Here is an 18,762-nt window from a genome sequence, read left to right as displayed (position 1 = left end):
GATCTTTGCAGTGAAACACTCTCTGCTTATAATAACTGGAGATGGAATAGGTCTCTGCAGTCAGCCTGTGCTTCAGCACAGCTTCAATTCCTTTGAAAGAGCACACCAGTGTTATAGTTTCCACAGCTGAAAAAAGTAACTAAATATGAGTTTGAACAAGCTTTTCAAGTCAACTGCCTGCAGGAGACTTGACAGGATATTTAAGGAACTGCTGAGGGAAAACGAACAATGATTTTAAAACAATTTAACTGACAACATACTAAATGAATAAAAAAGAAGAGAAAAGAAAATTGGCAGTCTTCTGGGGAAGACCATTTCAGAGTCTTTCAAGTATATTAAGATAGCAAGAGGAAAAGAGCATTATATGACAGATGTGTAGAAGTAAAAATAAATCAGAGATTAACAAAGCTTAACATATTTTAGCTACAATAGCAGAATTGAGAGATTGATGCATCAGAAAATATGAATCAAAAATATGCAAAGATTTATAGATCTTTTCACAAGAAATAATCATCCCTTCCAAGGAGAAGCTTCCTTTTTTTTTTCTTTTTGAAGGTCATATAGCCTACTTACTATTTATTTGTTCATCTGTGCACTCTTCATATCTAAATAAGATTCCATTACTTATTTGGTTTAAGAATAATTTCTATTATATGATGAAGAGCATGATGATGCTTTCTAAGCAGAAGAAACATAAAAATGTGAGGATGAAAGTTAAATTATGAGCTTTCTCAGAATTCAGTAACTTTATGAGTTCATTTCAAACTTCACAGAACAAAGAATCTACTTATTACTATAGAGCTCATAAGTGATATCAGTCCCTGAATCTTGTTTTGGTGATAGGACTTTCACCGTTTTAGGGCTAGGAAGACTGTAAATTCAAAGGAACTTAGGAGTGAAAAGAGGATGTATCATCTTTGGAAAGAGAGTCAGGTTTCTCAGGAAGTATTTAAGGGAGTGCTAGGGTATGTAGGAAAAATATTAGGGAGGCCAAAACTCAGTTTGAACTTAATTTGGCAACTTCTGTAAAGGATAATAAAAAATGTTTTAACAAATATTTTAATGGCAAACGGAAGGGTAAGAGAAACGTTTGCTCTCTACTGGATGTGGTAGAGAGCTTAGTAACTGCAGATGAGGAGAAGCTGGAAATGCTTAACACCTTCTTTGCCTCAGTCTTTAGTGAGAAGACAGCTTGTCCTCAGGACAACTGTCCTCCTGGGCTGGTAGATGGTGTCAGGGAGCAGAATGGTCCCCCTGTTATCCAGGAGGAGGCAGCCAGAGAACTGCTGAGCTGCTTGGATATTTATAACTATAGACCCAGATGGGATCCATCCCAGGGTGATGAGGAAGCTGGCAGATGAGCTTGTGAAGCCACTCTCCATCACTTACCAACAGTCCTGGCTCTCTGGTGAGGTTCCAGAGGACTGGAAGATGGCCAGTGTGATTCCCATTCACAAAAAGGGTGGGAAGGAGGATCCTGGTAATTACAGGCCGGTTAGCCTGACCTCAGTACCTGGTAAGGCAATGGAACAGTTTGTACTGAGTGTCATCACGCAGCACTTACAGGATGGCCAGGGCATCAGACCCAGCTAGCAGGGTTTAGGAGGGGTAGGTCATGTTTGACCAACCTGATCTCCTTTAATGACCAGGTGACCTGCCTGGTGGATGCAGGAAAGGCTGTGGATGTTGTCTATTTCTTTCTTTCTGCAAGGCCTTTGCCACTGTCTCCCACAGCACACTCCTGGGAAAGCTGCAGCCCATGGCTTGGACAGGAGCACTCTGTGCTGGGTTAGGAACTGGCTGGGCCCAGAGGGTGGTGGTGAGCAGTGCTGCATCCAGCTGGGGCCAGTCAGCAGAGGTGTCCCTCAGGCGTCTGTGCTGGGTCCAGTTCTGTTCAGTATTTTTATTGACCACATGGATGAGGGGACTGAGTCTTTCATCAGTAAATTTGCAGATGACATTAAGCTGGGAGAGTGTGTCAATCAGTTGGAAGGTAGGAGGGCTCTGCCAAGAGACCTGGAATGGTTGGATGGATGGGCAGTAAGATGAAGTTTAATAAGTCCAAGTGCCAAGTCGTGCATTTAGGCCATAATACTCTGCAGTTACAGGCTGTGGACACTGTGGCTGGACAGTGCCCAAGTGGAAAGGGACCTGGGGGTGCTGGTCAGCAGCCAACTGGACATGAGCCAGAAGTGTGCCCTGGTGGCCAAGAAGACCAATGGCATCCTGGCCTGTGACAGGAGCAGTGTGGCCAGCAGGAGCAGGAAGGCCATCCTTCCCCTGTACTGGCACTGGTGGGGCTGCACCTTGAGTGCTGTGTCCAGCTCTGGGCCCTCAGTTTGGGAAGGACGTTGAGATGCTTGAGCCTGTCCAGAGGAGGCAACGAGGCTGGTGAGGAGCTTGGAACACAAGCCCTGTGAGGAACAACTGAGGGAGCTGGGGTTGTTTAGCCTGGAGAAAAGGAGACTCAGAGGTGACCTTATCACTCAAATTTCTTGAAAGGTGGCTGCAGTCAAGTGGGGGTCGGTCACTTTCTCCAGGCAACAACTGACAGAATCAGAGGACACAGTCTCAAGCTGTGCCAAGGGAAATGTAGGTTGGATATTAGGAAAAAGTTTTCTATAGAAAGGGTGAAAAAGTATTGGAATGCATTGCCCAGGGAGGTCTTGGAGTCACCATTCCTGGATGTGTTTAAAAAAAGACTGGATGTGGCACTCAGTGCCATGGTTTAGTTGAGGTGTTAGGGCTGGGTTGGGCTCGATGATCCTGAAGGTCTCTTCCAACCTAGCGATTATGTGATTCTGTAATGAGTATATTGCCCATTCAAACCCCCTTTATGTTGTTATATACTGCCTAGTTACATGTCTCTAGAATGTTCTTTTACCCAAATGAGTTTTTAAGCACTAGCAGTGAATCACAGCTGGAACAAAGAATCAGCTTTTTCTTGAATCATCTGCAAATAATATCACAATACTAGAATGACACTTGAGGTTTTCAGATGATGCTCACTTTGTTTCCAAGTGATTTTAAATATTTTGAGTGTGTGTGCATCAGCAGTTAAAAAGGAAACTGCAGGAACAGTTAATGATTGTAATTTTAAATTTGAGATCTGACAGTTAAATTCACTGAGGTCATTGTAATCCTCTCAATCTCAGCTTTCTTTTCTATCACTGTTGTTTAGGTTTGTCATACAGACTTTTAAATTAATTTTAAAGAGAGAGTAATTCCCACTTTTCCAACTCACTAAAGCAAAATTAACTAAAGAAAATTAGAAAGAAGGAAGAAAAAAAGACAGAAAGAATATAATATCCATAATTAAAGACACATTCAGATTAGAAGTCAATAAAACTAATCAAGAAAGTTAGAAGCAGGGACTCCTGAAACACAGGGAGGAAAAGTAGGATCAGAAAGAACTATAAAATGGAACAATAGTCAAAATAAGCAGTCAATGAACAGCTATGAGCACAAATAGCAATTGAAAATACAAAACTAAATAATACATAATTGACATTTAAAACATGCAGAAGACAAAGAAAGAAAAATACCCATGAAATTTTTGTGTCTGGGAAACTCACACATGTCCCTGGGATCTCTAGGGATCAGCAACTCAGAGAATCTTATTTACTACATTTCAAATTACCAAGTTGAAGAGTACAGACCTATTTCTCAGTATTGGAAAGATTTTTAATTACACTTCTCAAAAATTTAAGATTTTTTATTTTGTTGTAATAAGGACTATATATAAAAACTCCAATTCTATTTTTCCTTGAACTATGAGTGCTGAGAAATAGACTCTCCCATATCTGCAGGCAAGAAGTAAATATGACTTTCATGTTATATTTGTTTATTTTTTGTTAACATTGCCTCATCAGAGAATACATAATGGGCTAGGGAGGTTGGACGAGATGACCCAGTGTGGTCCCCTCCAACCTTACCCACTCTGTGATACTGTGATGCTTCACAACCATAATCTAATTATCATCACATGCCTATACTTAGGGTTATTTCTTATATAAGCATTTTATCTGCACTTAATAGAAGTGAAATTGTTGTACCTTTTACTCTATGCATTTGACTGTAGATATGACTATACCACATAATTTTGTGATAATGTGAACTTTGTCATCTCAATTTTATGTGAATTTTTATTGGAACAATACAACTATTGCACAATTCATAGGCAAAAATATGTATGGTATTGTGGGATTCATATTCTCTGAACCTGGGAGAAGCAGTGAGAGAAGCAAAGAATGATAAAAACAATTCTTATCTCATTTGCTGGTCCTGTGTTGGGCTGAAGTAGAATGCAATATGGAGAGTATTTACCCAAAGTGATGGTGCTTTGTTTCCTTGGCCTATCAGGGCCAAGTGCATGTCCAGACTGTCAGTAAGCAGACAGTCACGAGATTCTGGGCAGTTGAGTGCAGTGTGTGCAGAGTTGAGTGCTTGGCAGATTCAGTTTACATGTAATGTAATATAGTGTAATACAGTGCGGAATAATATAGTATAATAATTAATTTGCCTTCTGATATCCATGGAGTCCTCCTCATCATTCTTCCTGGAACTGGGCAAAAGTATCACTGATATGAGATCTTCGTGATAGCCTTCCTTTATTGATTTTTTCTAGATAACTCAAAATTTGACATCCCATCAACAACCTTCAATTCTTACCTTGTAATCAAATATTATCCTAATGCATTCTATTACTTTCCCTTAAAAGATAATATTTTTTCATGGAACACTGCCAAACATCTTTATAAATTCAATTACGTGGTAACAACTATATTTTAATTTCATCCATATGCTTGTTGAGCTCTAAGACATCCTAAAAAGATCCACATTCCTCTTCAAAAGCTATATTGATTTTTCTTCAGCTTGTTGAACAATGTGTCTCCTAGTTCTACTTTTTTTTTTTTTTTAACTAATCTCTACCAATTTTCTAACTGTGGAAATTGGACAGCTGCTCATCAAGGAAGATTTCTGACAGGTTCATCACCTCCCACTGCTTTGACAGAAAGGCTAACTTAACCTCAAGGTCAACATTTGTACTTCAAACACTTCATATCTGTCTCTTTCACAACTGCACAGAAAAGACTGTCTTATCCTAGCAACTTGCTATGCTTCTGTTTATTGATTTTCCTTATTTTAACTCAGTTCCTTCAAGCCAAAGGAATTGCTCCAATGCACTACTTATCCTATTACTCAGTAGGATAATATAAGAAATACAACATAATAGATAAGGAATTTTTTTTTCCTTCCCCTCAATAACATTGTCTTTGAATTAATTTTTGGCCTTGATCTGTTGTTGACTCTTTAGTAAGGTTTTACTTTTTTAATCTTTGCAAAACTGTATTACTGCTTAAATTAGGTTTTTGGGATTTTTTCCTCAAAACCCTGTTGGCCACATTTTCTACTACCTTCTTTTAAACACTTTCTACTCCACTACCTTCTTCTGAAAACATTTCATTTTCCTGAAATGCATATCCTAATATCTACTAGATCCCTTGACTGTGTCGTTTCATCACTTCTTTTGGTGATACATTCAAATTTTGATTCTGATTGGCAATATGCTAACATGGTGTTTTTACATGATTTCAGATCAACAGTAAATACTTACCTTTTTGCTGTTCTCTTCAAATCTATTTCAACAACCTTCCCTAGTTTAATATTGTTCCCCATACAAAGTAAAAAAAAAATAATTTTCCTCTTTCTTTCCTCCTGGAGTGCCCAATTTGAATGTATTATAGACACTTCAGATACAATTAGAGCATATTATTGTCACATTTATTCCCATTGAGAAAGTTTGCTCTGCTTTAGACCAGCTATTTCTCTATTCATTCCATACTTTTATCTTATACTGAAATAGAAGATGTTAACTGAATTACCAGCATTTGAACTGAAAATAATGTACTCTGGTCTTCTATTACTTTTATTTATTCTCAGTGGTAAATATAAATATAGATTATTGTCTAAAAATATTGTTTTTAAACACATTTTTAAAAACCCCAAACTAAAGCAGTGTATTTCCTAGCATGTCACCTAACTAAAGGTTTAAATTTCTATCTAAGTCAGTAATGGAATAGCAAAATAATAGAAACATATAAAATGTGCAGTACAACAGTGAAGAAATTGTAATCTTTTTAATTTATAGCAACAAAATAATTTCTGCAATAGATGGAATACACAACTGCATATCGCATGGTGTTGTGATGTTTATATTGACTTCTTAAAACTCATCTACTCTTTATGGTGCAAAACAGAAATATATCATGAAAAGATTCCTGCAAAAACCTCAAAACTATGAGTAAAGTTTTGCTGTAAAAGACACTTTTCCTTCATAAGAATGTAACATCAGCAAAAAAAAAGCTGTAACACAAGCAGCTCCTGAGTTAAATATCAAGAGACATGGGATCTATCTGTAAGAGAGAGCTATGCTCTTTATTTTTATGCTGGACACTGTCCTTGCCTACATTCCTGTAGTATGTTGGCAAAATGTTTTATGTAGCCCAGACAAGAAGGAAAACAAAATAGAATTCAATTTTAAAACAATGCAGTCTCTTAATTACAGGTTTCTTCTGTTGCCCAGAACCATCCATCCCCCAGTCTCCACTGTGACAGACAAAGTGGAGATGACAAAACTTATGCAAACAATGAAATATGAGTCTCATGGATGTAACCACCTGCATATTCCACATAATAAATCTTATTCCAGTGCATTACTGAGGTGTTATTAAAAGAGTGAGGAAATTCTGACTGCTGCCTGAGGTTAGGTTAGAAATATGCATGTCAGCTGTAGCCAGTGCAGTTGACTGGATCAGTTTCTTTAATTCCAGTTATTAATTAATTAATTGACCATGATTATTGACTGATATTACATAATCCTATCCTAATTCAATGTCTTGCAGACTTTGGAAAGTAAATATTTGCTTCTCTGTGTGACTAAATGGTAAAGATATATTTTTCCTTCTAAGAACAGAATGCCCTGAAGTCACCTTGTCTGTTTGAAAAAATCTTCAAAGAAAAATATGCACCTATGGTTCTAATACTAAATACAGGAAAATACAATACATTATTTATGTAAACTAATGTTAAAACCAGTTTTTCTCTGCACCTCAAAATACCTTATGAAAAATTTTTTTTTAGGTAATGTTTTTTCAATCTTTAACTAGAAAATTTACATATTCAAAGCACAGAGAAATGTCAGTTTTTAATATTCTAAAGCAGAAAAAAGATCACATAATTTATTATGTATTTTCATTGGTACTTTCTGTACACTTTTATTGCCAAACAAATTAGAAACTCTGTCAATTAATTTACATATTTTATAATTAACACACTATGTTCAAAAATATTAAAGTTGCTGCCACATTTTCCCTGCTAATTCATGATTTGTTTCAAACGAACAGTTGTGTACAAAATCATTTAAAATTATGGCTTGAATAGATATGCTTGATTTCAAAACATTTCTTTTATAGCAAAGAAACTAAAAAATGAAAGCTGAAAAAGCCTAAATTTTTTATAGCTTAAAATATTTCTCACTCTTATAAAATTTCCTTCATTAAACTCTGCTCCCAAAATTTGGCTGCAGATTTATTTCAGCAGAAGAGGAAGTGACTGGTTTCATGATGCACTCCACTTAACTAATCCTTTAAATTCATTGGGAATTAGGGTTCTCTGGCAGTGATTTTAATAAGATCATTGTAATTAACAACTTTCTTCATTTCTAATACTTTACTTACCATTATATGATATTATTACTTCTTAAATGAAAGCCTAGAATAATTACACACAACATTTATTATTCAATGGACTTTGTAAAGCCATAATATGAATTCCAAATGTGTATGCAAAAGGTCAGACAGAGTAGTTCTTGCTGTGAATATAAGCATCTGTCTGTATTATTTTTGTCTTCCATCTTTCCAGAATTGTTAATCCTTATAGTTAATTCCAGTAAAATTTTGAAATTTTTTCTGATACGAACAGAAAATCTATAAGAAAAGCTGAGTTTTTAACTCAAACACATTTTTTAAAAAAAACCTGTGAGGTTTTCAGCAAAATACCAGCTGTCTGCATGGCCATAAAGAAAGAGATTGGATTAATTTTCTGTTTACAAAACTATTTGTGTGTTTTACAGTAAAAAATCAATCACACATCTTCAGAAGAACGAGACCACTGTCTCTGAGAAGTATATACTGACAACTAAATCCCTAGTCAGTTACTGCAAATTCCACTACGTGGAAGCTAGATTTTCTCATTTTGGCTTTTTGACTTGATAGTTCCTAGTGTACAATGGTCTCCTTTGCATGGCTGAGGAATAATGAGTTTGCTCGCACAGAAAAGGGTCTGTAGTGTGAGGTTTATAGGTTAAGGTACACTCAGACTTAGATGCCTACTTACTTACTTTACTCAGCAATCTAGCTGTTAAATTTTAACACATATATCCCTCCAAAACAGAGTTTGTTGTGTGCTTTTAGTGCAAACAGTACTGCTTCCACACAGTATACTCAGATATTTCACTAGATCTAGTATTTCCTGTGTTGCTGCTCTAAGTCATATTCTGCTGAGCCTGCAAGCAGATTAAATCCTGTTAATGCAATCCAAATGCAAATGGAAAAATATGCCTTCTTAACCAGCTTTTTGAATGCCCCTTGATGACCTTTTAAGAAGCCTGTCTCTCTCCACTGACTATATGGAAGGAAAGCATGGAATAGTAAAGTAATGTACATAAATTTGTAAAAATTTGTAAGTGGAAGCTTCAGAAGATAGCTCAATAACAAGAAAATAAAATCCTTCATATTTTTTTTTCAAAATACCTTCAATGGATTTTTCTAGTTTAGAGTTAACCTTTCCAAGTATTCAGAATTTAAATAGCATTTTTGTATTCAAAGCAAAATCCTAACTGATTTCCATTCTACTTCAAAGTACTCAGGTCATTGCTTATGTGCTTCTACAAAACAAACATGATGTTCTGGGCAAAAAGAAAGTGAGAAATGTTTTGTAAAAAGTTAACATACGACAATTTTAAGTAAAATATGCTGCTTAAGTGGTGAAACTGACCATTACTTTGGAACTATAAAATGCAGAGACACAGAGCATGCCATTAACAGTAACATTCAGATTCATTAACTGCAGGAATATTCTGGCTTGTGCAATTGCCCAACTCATTCCTCATTCAAAATTTGAAATATATTTAAATTACAACTCTTTGTATGGTCAGTTTGTAAAAAGTGCATAAAAATATGACCTATAAAGCCTCTGATCAGGTAAACAATGTTGAGTGATTTATGAAAAAGTTGTCGGCATTTCCTATATTACAAAACAATAAGCAGTAACATTACGCTATTTTTTGCATATCTCTTTTCTACCCTAAAAGTTTTCAGATATAAACCTGATTTGAGCTGCCTCAAATAGCCATCAGAACAAAAGAAACTGACATAATACCCTGAATTGGTTTAGCTACCAAATAAAAAAGTGAATACATCATAAGCATAGGCATATTCTCATAGGCAGTTAAAAAATATTAGATATTGTTAGATATATCTTACAGATGGAATTTTTTTGAAGCCTGGATTAAAATATTTCCAAGGATGCAACTGTAATGAAATGTAGTAAAATGTGTTAGTGATCAATAAATTATTTCTTCTGTTAGGAACAAGGTTTTCACATTCAGTCATGAATATGATTTTCCATTAGTTGTCTTTTTCCTATTCTGCAAACAATTATTGTTTGCTACCAAAAATTTAAAATTACCTGTAGTTGCTGAAGCTGAAAGAAAACATTAATCATTGTCTCTGTCATACTAATAATGCATCCGCGTATGTTCATTAAATCCTGTTCTTAACATCCATAGTGAAATACCAAATACCTTAGCACATTAGCCTAGATAATCTTAGCATCTGTTCAATTTTTTTCTTAAAGCTAATTAACTAACTAAATAAACCCCCAGTATACACCGAGGTGGTATTTTATATCATATTTAATTGTAACTCTATCAGTTTCAAAGCAGCTGCAAAAATACAAACTGAAGAATGGAGGAATCTGATTTCTACTATGCAAATTTTATTGTGTAGGTGAGACTGGTTTTCAGGAGCTAAATTCAGCTCTCAAATTGTTTCTTGCCGACTCTGTACCTGAAAGCTAATTAACTGATATGATCTTTCTTATATCTGTGTAAAAGTTCTGTTTTTCTTGAGATAAATCACACAAAAGTGGAAAGCATTGATAACGTGTTCAAAATATAACATAATATATCACAGCAACATAACTAAAAAACTCCACTAATTCTTAACTAGTGGAAACAGCAAAATAAAACAAAAAAGAAAACATCTGTTGTGTGTCTCATATCCTAAAAAAGTATGGGCTTTTTCATGTTTGAAATAAGGCCCTGATTTTTCTCCATTTATTACAATGGCAGTACTTCCAAGCAAAATACTCTCCCTTCACTGGAAGTTACAACCGACAGCACTGAAATATTGCTAAGTAGATTATAAGTGACACTAATAGACACAATTATTGCATCAATAAAATATTTTTTAACTTCCATTACCCATCAAGACATTATTTAAAAAAGGAGAATCTTTCTCCTATTTTACGCAACAACCTTCCTCACCATCTCCTCTCTAAAAAACAGCACTCATCCCTCATTTTAAAATGAGGAAAAATATTTCACTTCTAATGCAGAGATTTTAGAAGTTTGAACACACTCCCAAACGTTTTCAAGGGCTGATGTCTCAGTTTGATGCCACTGGGTTTTGGAATGCAGTGCTATGATGGTTTTGGTAGATAATGAAAATACTGAACTTCTTCAAATTATTATAATATAGGATATTATTTAGATTTGAAAATTTTTTGTTGGTTTTGCTGGTACTCTACCATCCACTTTGTAATAGAAATTTGAGCACACAACAAAGAAAATCCATATTCTATTTTAAATCTATATTTGTTCAAATTGGAAATGGATTTAGCAGGTATTTTCTCCTCAAAATGTGAAAAGGAATGGCAAGTAATATAATAATTGGATTTTATTTTAACTTAAGAAGCAAATGCTTGTTTTCTCATATGATATCTGTATACATGGGAGAGGTTTTGTGCTGAATCTTACAGATTATGTGATTTTTCACAAAGTTAAAATAGCAAGTGGCTATCACTTCCTGTTGAGACATCAGTAAAATAAAACTTTAATCTTTTCTTAGAGTTCAAATCTGAAACCACTGATGCTTGAGATTGTCAATGGTCATACAATTAAAGTCAGAAGAATCTTGAAATGAGCAGACTTTGTATCTTTAAAAGTTTGAGTAACTGGATATTTCCTGCATTTCAAGGCTTTCACCACATGTCCAAGAATTTAAATCTTGTAATGCAATATATACAAAATATTTCATTGGCATGTTTTTAAAGACAGAAATAGCAAAAAGAAACAAACATATATTATGACAGCCAATGTGTACTTACTGTGGTACTTAAATACATATATATATATATATATATATATATATAATATATATAGTATATATCTTTATACTCTGCTGCAAGTTAATTCAAGAACACATGTTGATGTGGAGAATGACATTACTACTAAGAAAAAATTTAAAAAAATAACACTATTTATTCAATGTTAATAAAAACTGGAATCAATAGTTTCCCAAGTTGTCACAGATGTATTTTATTAAATATGTCATTGGAAAGAGTTTTTTTCTGAAAGAGAATATTATTAAAATCAACTCAAAATTTTCACTTGTTTCTTCCCTATTACAAAGCAAGAGTAATGACAACAGCAACTAAAATAAATGAAAAACTGCTCTTACCATGACAGCTGGGCAGGGCTCTGTTCCACCCTGGTCTTCCATCATCTCCCATGATACATGTTAGGGTAGAGTATCCCTGAAGAACATATCCTGCATCACAGTAATATGTGACAGTGGAACCCAGTTTATAATCCATTCCAAGTCTGGTTCCATTCATTATATTTCCAGGGTCAAAACACGACTCACGGAGTTTTGCTGTAGAGGAAACAAGTGTGAATAAAATTCTAAATATAATCCAAAATGAATAAATAATAAATACAAATTAAAACAAATAAAAACAATTATAATCTAAATATTTCCTGGAGTTCTCTTGAGGTCTTCTTTGAGTACCCTGTAAAATCTGTTTTGTTTTGTTTTTTTTTTAAAGGCTTTCCATCAAATGTCTTCTCTATTTCATTCTAACAACTGTACAAATTGCTATATCATGTCAGAAACTATGTCTACTATCCTTTTTTTAAGATAATTCTTATAGCGTTCCATTTTTTTTTTCAGAATTCATTCTGATCAATGATAAAGTTATGTAGTTAGATTAAGTTAGATATACAGAAATTTTTCCAGTAGATAAGGCACATCCTAGTTTTAAAATTGATGGTGTGAAAACTGGTAAATGAAGGAAACCAACATGAACAATTTGTTGCACAACAAAGAAGTATGCAAGCCAGAATATCTTCAAAATTAATGAACCTCAGGTGAGTTTCTATATGTATATGATGTAATGGTATACATTTTCACATACATATTTATCCCTCAGTGGATGAAAAAATATAAAAATATTCCCTAAATGTATCTCATTCTTTTATCATTTATAACTATTTATTTCAAATTATTGAAATAAATTCAAACATATGCATAGGCTTTTATCTTTGTTTCCCTTTCACTTCTACAATGTGAATACCAATGTCCAGTAACATACTGAACAAAAATAAATACTCAACACTTCTAATTAACAGCATTATTATACAGAAGGTGAGAAAAGTAAAAAACTTAGGAAAAAAATGCAATTTCCTTTAAGGAAACAAGAGTATTATGTAGAAACTGGAGTAAAACAGATTATTTTATGCTGTGTAGGATGGAATATGGAATACTATATTTTATCAAGTAGAAGATGGAAATTTCAGACTTCCTTTAACATTTAAGAGTGTTTTGGAGAAAATCAATATGGAACACTTCTTCATTTTCTACAAGACCAGTGCCAGCTTTCAAATACATCAAAAAACGTTTATTTAGCAGGCATATTTGCACTGTGGAACTTTCTGCTACAGGTAGGTATGGTTGTCAAAAGATTATATGAGCTTTGAACTTCCTGGAAAGCTTTTTAAGAGTTTTATATAAAAAGACACTTTATCTGATCCTGTCAGTACCTAAAATGAAGTTTCTGAGAAATTATAGATAAGAAGGAACAATTATTATTTATTTGACTTTTATATAATTTGGCCACACATAAACTATTGGTCACTACTAGAGCCAAGTTAATGAACTAAGTACATCCCTTAAGGCCACTTTTATGTTGTAATGTTTCTGAGAGGTGATAAATAAATATCATTTGAAGAAGGAAACACAGAATAATTCTTTTGAATTTTCAATTTCACATCTTTCAAAAGACTGTCAAGGTCTCCTAGTGTGTTTAAAAATTTAATATGATTTTCACATATAATCTACAGAGCATGGTTCTGATATGAAAAACAGAGTAACAAATAATAATTACAATACATCTTTAATCATTAAGAAAAGGATTAAGTATTCACATTTATTTATATCAGTAGTAGTACTGTGTAGTCTAAAAATTATTTAACATACATTCAAAAATTTGGAAGGATAATGAAAAGTCAAAAGATGCAATTTACTAGAAAGTCTATAAGATATCACACAGATTTTATTAATTATTGGGTAAGCTATCCACACATTCATTTGAGAAGTCTGGCAGGTCATAGGGAAAATTTCAAACTCTTTCAAGTCTAAATTATCAAACTTAGGGGAAAAAAGGAAAAAAAAAGGAAAAATTAATTTAGGATTATAACTAATACTTTAGAAAATCAATACAATAACATTTTTCCTGTTATTGAACCAATATTGATATAACTTCATTGATTCATAATTGCTATTGTGAAATCATAATTCTTGAGTTTATGACAAAAATAATTCAAAATGTTTCAAAGGTACTCTAGAAGGTACACAGATAAAGTGGATATTAGTCCTAGATGAAAAAAATAAAAAGAGAAAAAATAATCTATTATGTCTGGTGCATAAATCAAAAATTGAGTAAAGAATGATCTGTCACAGCACAAATTACCTCTAGGGAAAAAAAATACAGCCCTGTAATTTTCTTTTCCCCAAAATTATAGTTGTGACAGGCTTCTGAAATTGCAGACTAAACAGTAACAATGTCACTATAGAAATACAGTTTCTTAATATCAATTCTGAAAAATAAAGCCCGAAATACTAAGTCCCTTAAAACTACTTCTGCAAATCTGAAGGAACTGCTAAGTGAACTTGTAGAAAAAGTTAGTAAATATGCTACAATGTACCAAGAACAAATCAAATGAGGCAAAAGAATTCTTCACACCTGGTGAAAAAAAGACCAAAAAAGGAGGCTGTTTCAGCTAATTTATAAGTGCTCCCAGGAGACAGGAGGGAAAGTTGTTCACCACCGACATCATGTTGCTCCAACTGAGGATCACAAGACATTAATTATCCCTGTAGCCCTTTCCCTTTTTTCCTAACAATATTAGTATCATTAAGTTAAAAACTTGTAAAGGCAGTGACAGATATAGCAGAACATCAGAGAAAATGCTGTAATATTACAAAGATGCTTTTTCAGTAGGAGCATTTTAAAAATTATTTTCTGTGTTAAGTAGCCAGAAAATAATTTTTTTCAGTGGGCAGTTCAGATTTGGGTTACAGTAGCATTAAATTCTTGTCTGTTCATACCAGGTGCCAATTCCTTCTGTACATAATAAAATTTTGCAAGATGCTTCAAAGAAACCAGCATTTACTTCTCTGATAACATTGTCACACCACTGGATCAAGTAAGGCTCTGAAATACAGGCTTAAAACAGTGACACATTCTGTTTCAATCTCAAGTGCAACAAGGAAGTCTCTGTTGAATATCATAGTGTAATGATGCCAAAATCCTCCTGAAAACTAGTATCTCAGTGTGTGGAAAATGGTATTGGAAGGCAAGAGAAGCAAGTGCTTTGTCCAGAACCTGATGACTTACCACTACATCCCTAAGTTTCAAAGAAAATAAAGCCATAATAAACTTCTTGGAGATAATATTACAGACATACCAAACTATAGCAAGCATTCAGTAATTATTCTCCAGAGTATCTAATAGAACTAAAGAGCTTTTCCTCCATTATAATATAGAAATGAAGTGAGGGAGAGAGAATGGGAATGAAACTCAACCACGTGGTTACAGATTAGACCTGGGACATGGGTCAGTCTGAGATTTGGATCTGAAAAATAGGATCCACCAATGAAGTATAATTTGAGTACCCTTACACTTAAAATATGATTAATATACATATAGGGCACAACTGCATCAGTTACAATTTGCATGAAAAATTTATGTTCATCAAATCAGAAAAAATTAGATTGAAAGTGATGCAGTACAACTCCCATGCAAATCAGGGTCAGTTTGATTAGGTTACTTAGGACTTTGTACAGTCCAGTTATGATTTTGAAGAATTCCAATGCCATAATCTAAGGGCAAGCACTTCCAATGTTTGACTAGCAGAGTGATTATTTTTTTTTTATTAATATGCAATCAAAATTTCTTTTACATCAATTTGTCAGTCCTTTATCTCTCAGCTTATCACTCTGAGCACCTGAGAAGACTTTGGCTTTGCCTTTTCAACATGCCCTTGCAACACTCCCTCCTGAGGCAGTTGGAGCAAACCCAGCTGGGAAGCTGATGCCAAGTGACCAAAGCTGGATCCTATCGTATGGTATGGCATCTATATCATATGATGCCATGCTGTGGATATAAATTTTGGGGAAGAAGAAGGAAGGGAGGGACATTTGAAGTTATGCATTTGCCTTCCCTAGTCATCATTATGTGTGATGGAGCCTTGCTTTACTGGAGATGGCTGAAAATCTCCCTGCCCATGGGAATGAATTCCTTATTTTGCTCTGCATGTATGCATGGCTCTTTTTTTTCTATATTAAGCTGCATTTATCTCAACCCACGAGTTTTCTCACTCTTATTATTATTTCCCCCATCCTGCTGGAAACTGGAGTGGCCATTTTCCTGGAAAAATCCCCTTTTGTGATTTTTTTCCTTGCAACTCACATTCCCATGTCTCTGGGACTGAGGTTGATATTCTATCCCACTTTCTCATGTTCTCTCCATGTGCAGTTTATCCACTGATTGTCCCTCTCTGTCTTCCCAAGTCTTTATTGTCAATGAGGCAGTGACATTTGATGTGCTCTGTAAAAACCTACAGCATGAGGATCACTTACACAGGACTTTGGATCTTTGGATAACTGTTCAGTATAAAGGTCATCATGAATCACCTGCAGCATAGCTAATTCCTTCAGATACTGGATACATCTCCTCATGGGGGCCCATGTGCCTGAATGGATTATAACACCATTTTAGAAGGGATAGCTTTTCCTCATGCCTGGAAGGAATCATCTTCAGAGGCCGAGGGCTTGTATCACATTTTCAATAATTTTGACAATGTCCCCTTCCCTAGAAAGGGATCCCACATACTGGACTTTTCCTTCTAATTCCAGATTACTGACCCTGTAAACTCAGCATTGGCACAGCCAAGGGGTCTGCTCATTGTATGGTCACTGACTTGCTTATGAGTTCTTCCTCTTACTCCTCCTCTTGTGATGGCCCTTTGGAGTAGCCCTCTTCATCCAGTTCCTCCTCCTTTTCCTTCTTAGGAAGAGTTTCTTTCCTTACCAAACAAGCTGATGTTTGCAATATTTCTGTTTGCATGTAGGGGTGTCTGATACCAGCACAGGCTGTTCCTCTGGTTCAGTTGCAAGGCCTATCATGGCAGCTGGAGCAGCCAGAGCTCCCGATGTTTTGTTGTCAGATCCAGAGGCCTCTTCCACTTGAGGACAGTCAATTATGTAGAGTAGGGCTTGGTAGGCCTGGGCCAGGTCCCAGCACATTGCAATGATTTATGTCTCTCTGGAATTGCTAGTGTGACAAGATACTTTCCTCAAATATTTTAGCAGTTTTTGAGCATTCTACACTTGTTTGGGGCTGAACTACCAAAACATTGGAGGTGGACAATGTCCTTGGTACTTGCCCACCCTTTCCCACGCACCCTGTTGTGACAGTGTTCACAGGGGTTTACAGGTGAGGGAAGAGACGAGAATGTTGACTCCATGTTCAGAAAGCTTGATTTATTATTTTATGATGTATATTACATTAAAACTATACTAAAAAGTGTAGAAGGAAAAGTTTAATCTCAGAAGGCTAGCTAAGCTAAGAATAGAAAGGAATGAATAATAAAGGTTTGTGTCTCAGACAGAGTCCAAGATAACAGGGCTGTGATTGGCCATTAATTGTAAACATCTAATATGGGCCAATCACAGATGCACCTGTTGCATTCCACAGCAGCAGATAACCATTGTTTACATTTTGTTCCTGAAGCCTCTCAGCTGCTCAGGAAGAAAAATCCTAAGGATTTTTAATGAAAGGATGTCTGCGACACTCTGTAACTTGTAACGATCCAGCTTCAGGGCAGATCCCTGGGCAGTATCCCTAAATAATTGTTTAACCTCAAGCAAAACCTGAAACACATGCAGGAGACATAGCAATATGAATACACTGGTTTGAACATCTCAAGAATATTCAAAATTCTCAAGAGCTATTGAAATTGGCCTGGAGGAGAATGAAAAGGTGAAAGTGAAAGAAAAGGTGAAGGAATGTGCTCTTCCTCATCTGCCCCATAGATTGAGTCTCTGATGAGAAAAGATAAAAGGTGTGATTGTTAGTAGTTTTCAAGAGATGGTTCCCTAAAATTACATATATGACAACCATACTGAGCAAAAATACAAGATTAGTCTCACAAACAGTAATTATTTTATCATATCTTGAGCCAGTGTTACACAGTCCATCAAAACTATATCTTTAATCCAGGCCCCATAGATAACAAAAGTGAACACAGAGAGAAAGTAATACATAACCCAATTCTCAGAACAAGCACAACAACTCTGACTCCAAATAAATCAACATTGAGACCAGTGACTATTGAATTAACATAATGGATGGTTAAAACAAATTTGCTTAAGCACGCTCTGGTCAGACCTGCAGTCAACCTGCCAAAAAGGACTGCTGAGTTTTAGCCCAGTCAGCAGCTAAGGACCATGCAACTGCTCATTCAATGGGATCCACAGTGGTATGGGGAGAGAACTGGAAAGATTAAACTGAGATGATTTGTAGATGGAAATAAGAATGGTTTATTAGTTTAAATAAAATGTAATAATAATAACAATATTAGAAACAATAATAAACTGTAATGGAAGGAAAATTTAAACAAAGAGACAGACATAAAACCCCAGGAAAAAAGTTCTGTAAATGCAAAACAATTGCTTATGACCAACTGACTGATGCCCAGCCAGCACCTAAGTAGGCTCTCTCAGGCCAGAATATCATGTTGGAAAGGTGGGGCCAGGTGCTGTGGCTGTGTTCCCTCCCAGCTTTTTCTGTTTTCCCAGACCCCTCACCAGCAAAGAAGCATGAGAAGATACTGTCTCCCTAATATCTTTCACGCTTAGATTGGTGGAAAGGAGAAACACTTTGATTCCATGACACAAGACTTCATTCAACAGTACAGAAGAAAAATATTGCACTCGTTAAAAATAATTTATTTTCTTGTTCTTCAGAAGTTCTGTGATCTCCCTATAGCATTTCTGTCTGCATTTATTATTTTCCAATTTAGTAGAAGAAATATATGTAAGTGAACTGAAACATCATACACCTGGGCTTACCATC

At 35.1% G+C, this 18,762-nt stretch overlaps 1 protein-coding gene across 7 annotated transcripts in view; it reads right to left on the bottom strand.

Annotated features, from left to right (window-relative positions):
- CSMD3 (CUB and Sushi multiple domains 3) overlaps nucleotides 1–18,762 on the bottom strand; it is a 580,686-nt gene that overhangs the window by 148,243 nt on the left and 413,681 nt on the right. For all 7 annotated transcript variants that reach the window (XM_074556146.1, XM_014263981.3, XM_074556154.1 and 4 more), the window contains one exon: nucleotides 11,805–11,999. In XM_074556146.1, the coding sequence (XP_074412247.1) occupies nucleotides 11,805–11,999 (195 nt within the window). The remainder of the gene's footprint in view (nucleotides 1–11,804; nucleotides 12,000–18,762) is intronic.

This window comes from Zonotrichia albicollis, chromosome 1, assembly GCF_047830755.1.
Source record: "Zonotrichia albicollis isolate bZonAlb1 chromosome 1, bZonAlb1.hap1, whole genome shotgun sequence".
Lineage (NCBI taxonomy): Eukaryota > Metazoa > Chordata > Aves > Passeriformes > Passerellidae > Zonotrichia > Zonotrichia albicollis.
The sequence above is the reverse complement of the archived record's forward strand: the minus strand, read 5'-3'. Positions and strand labels throughout refer to the sequence as shown.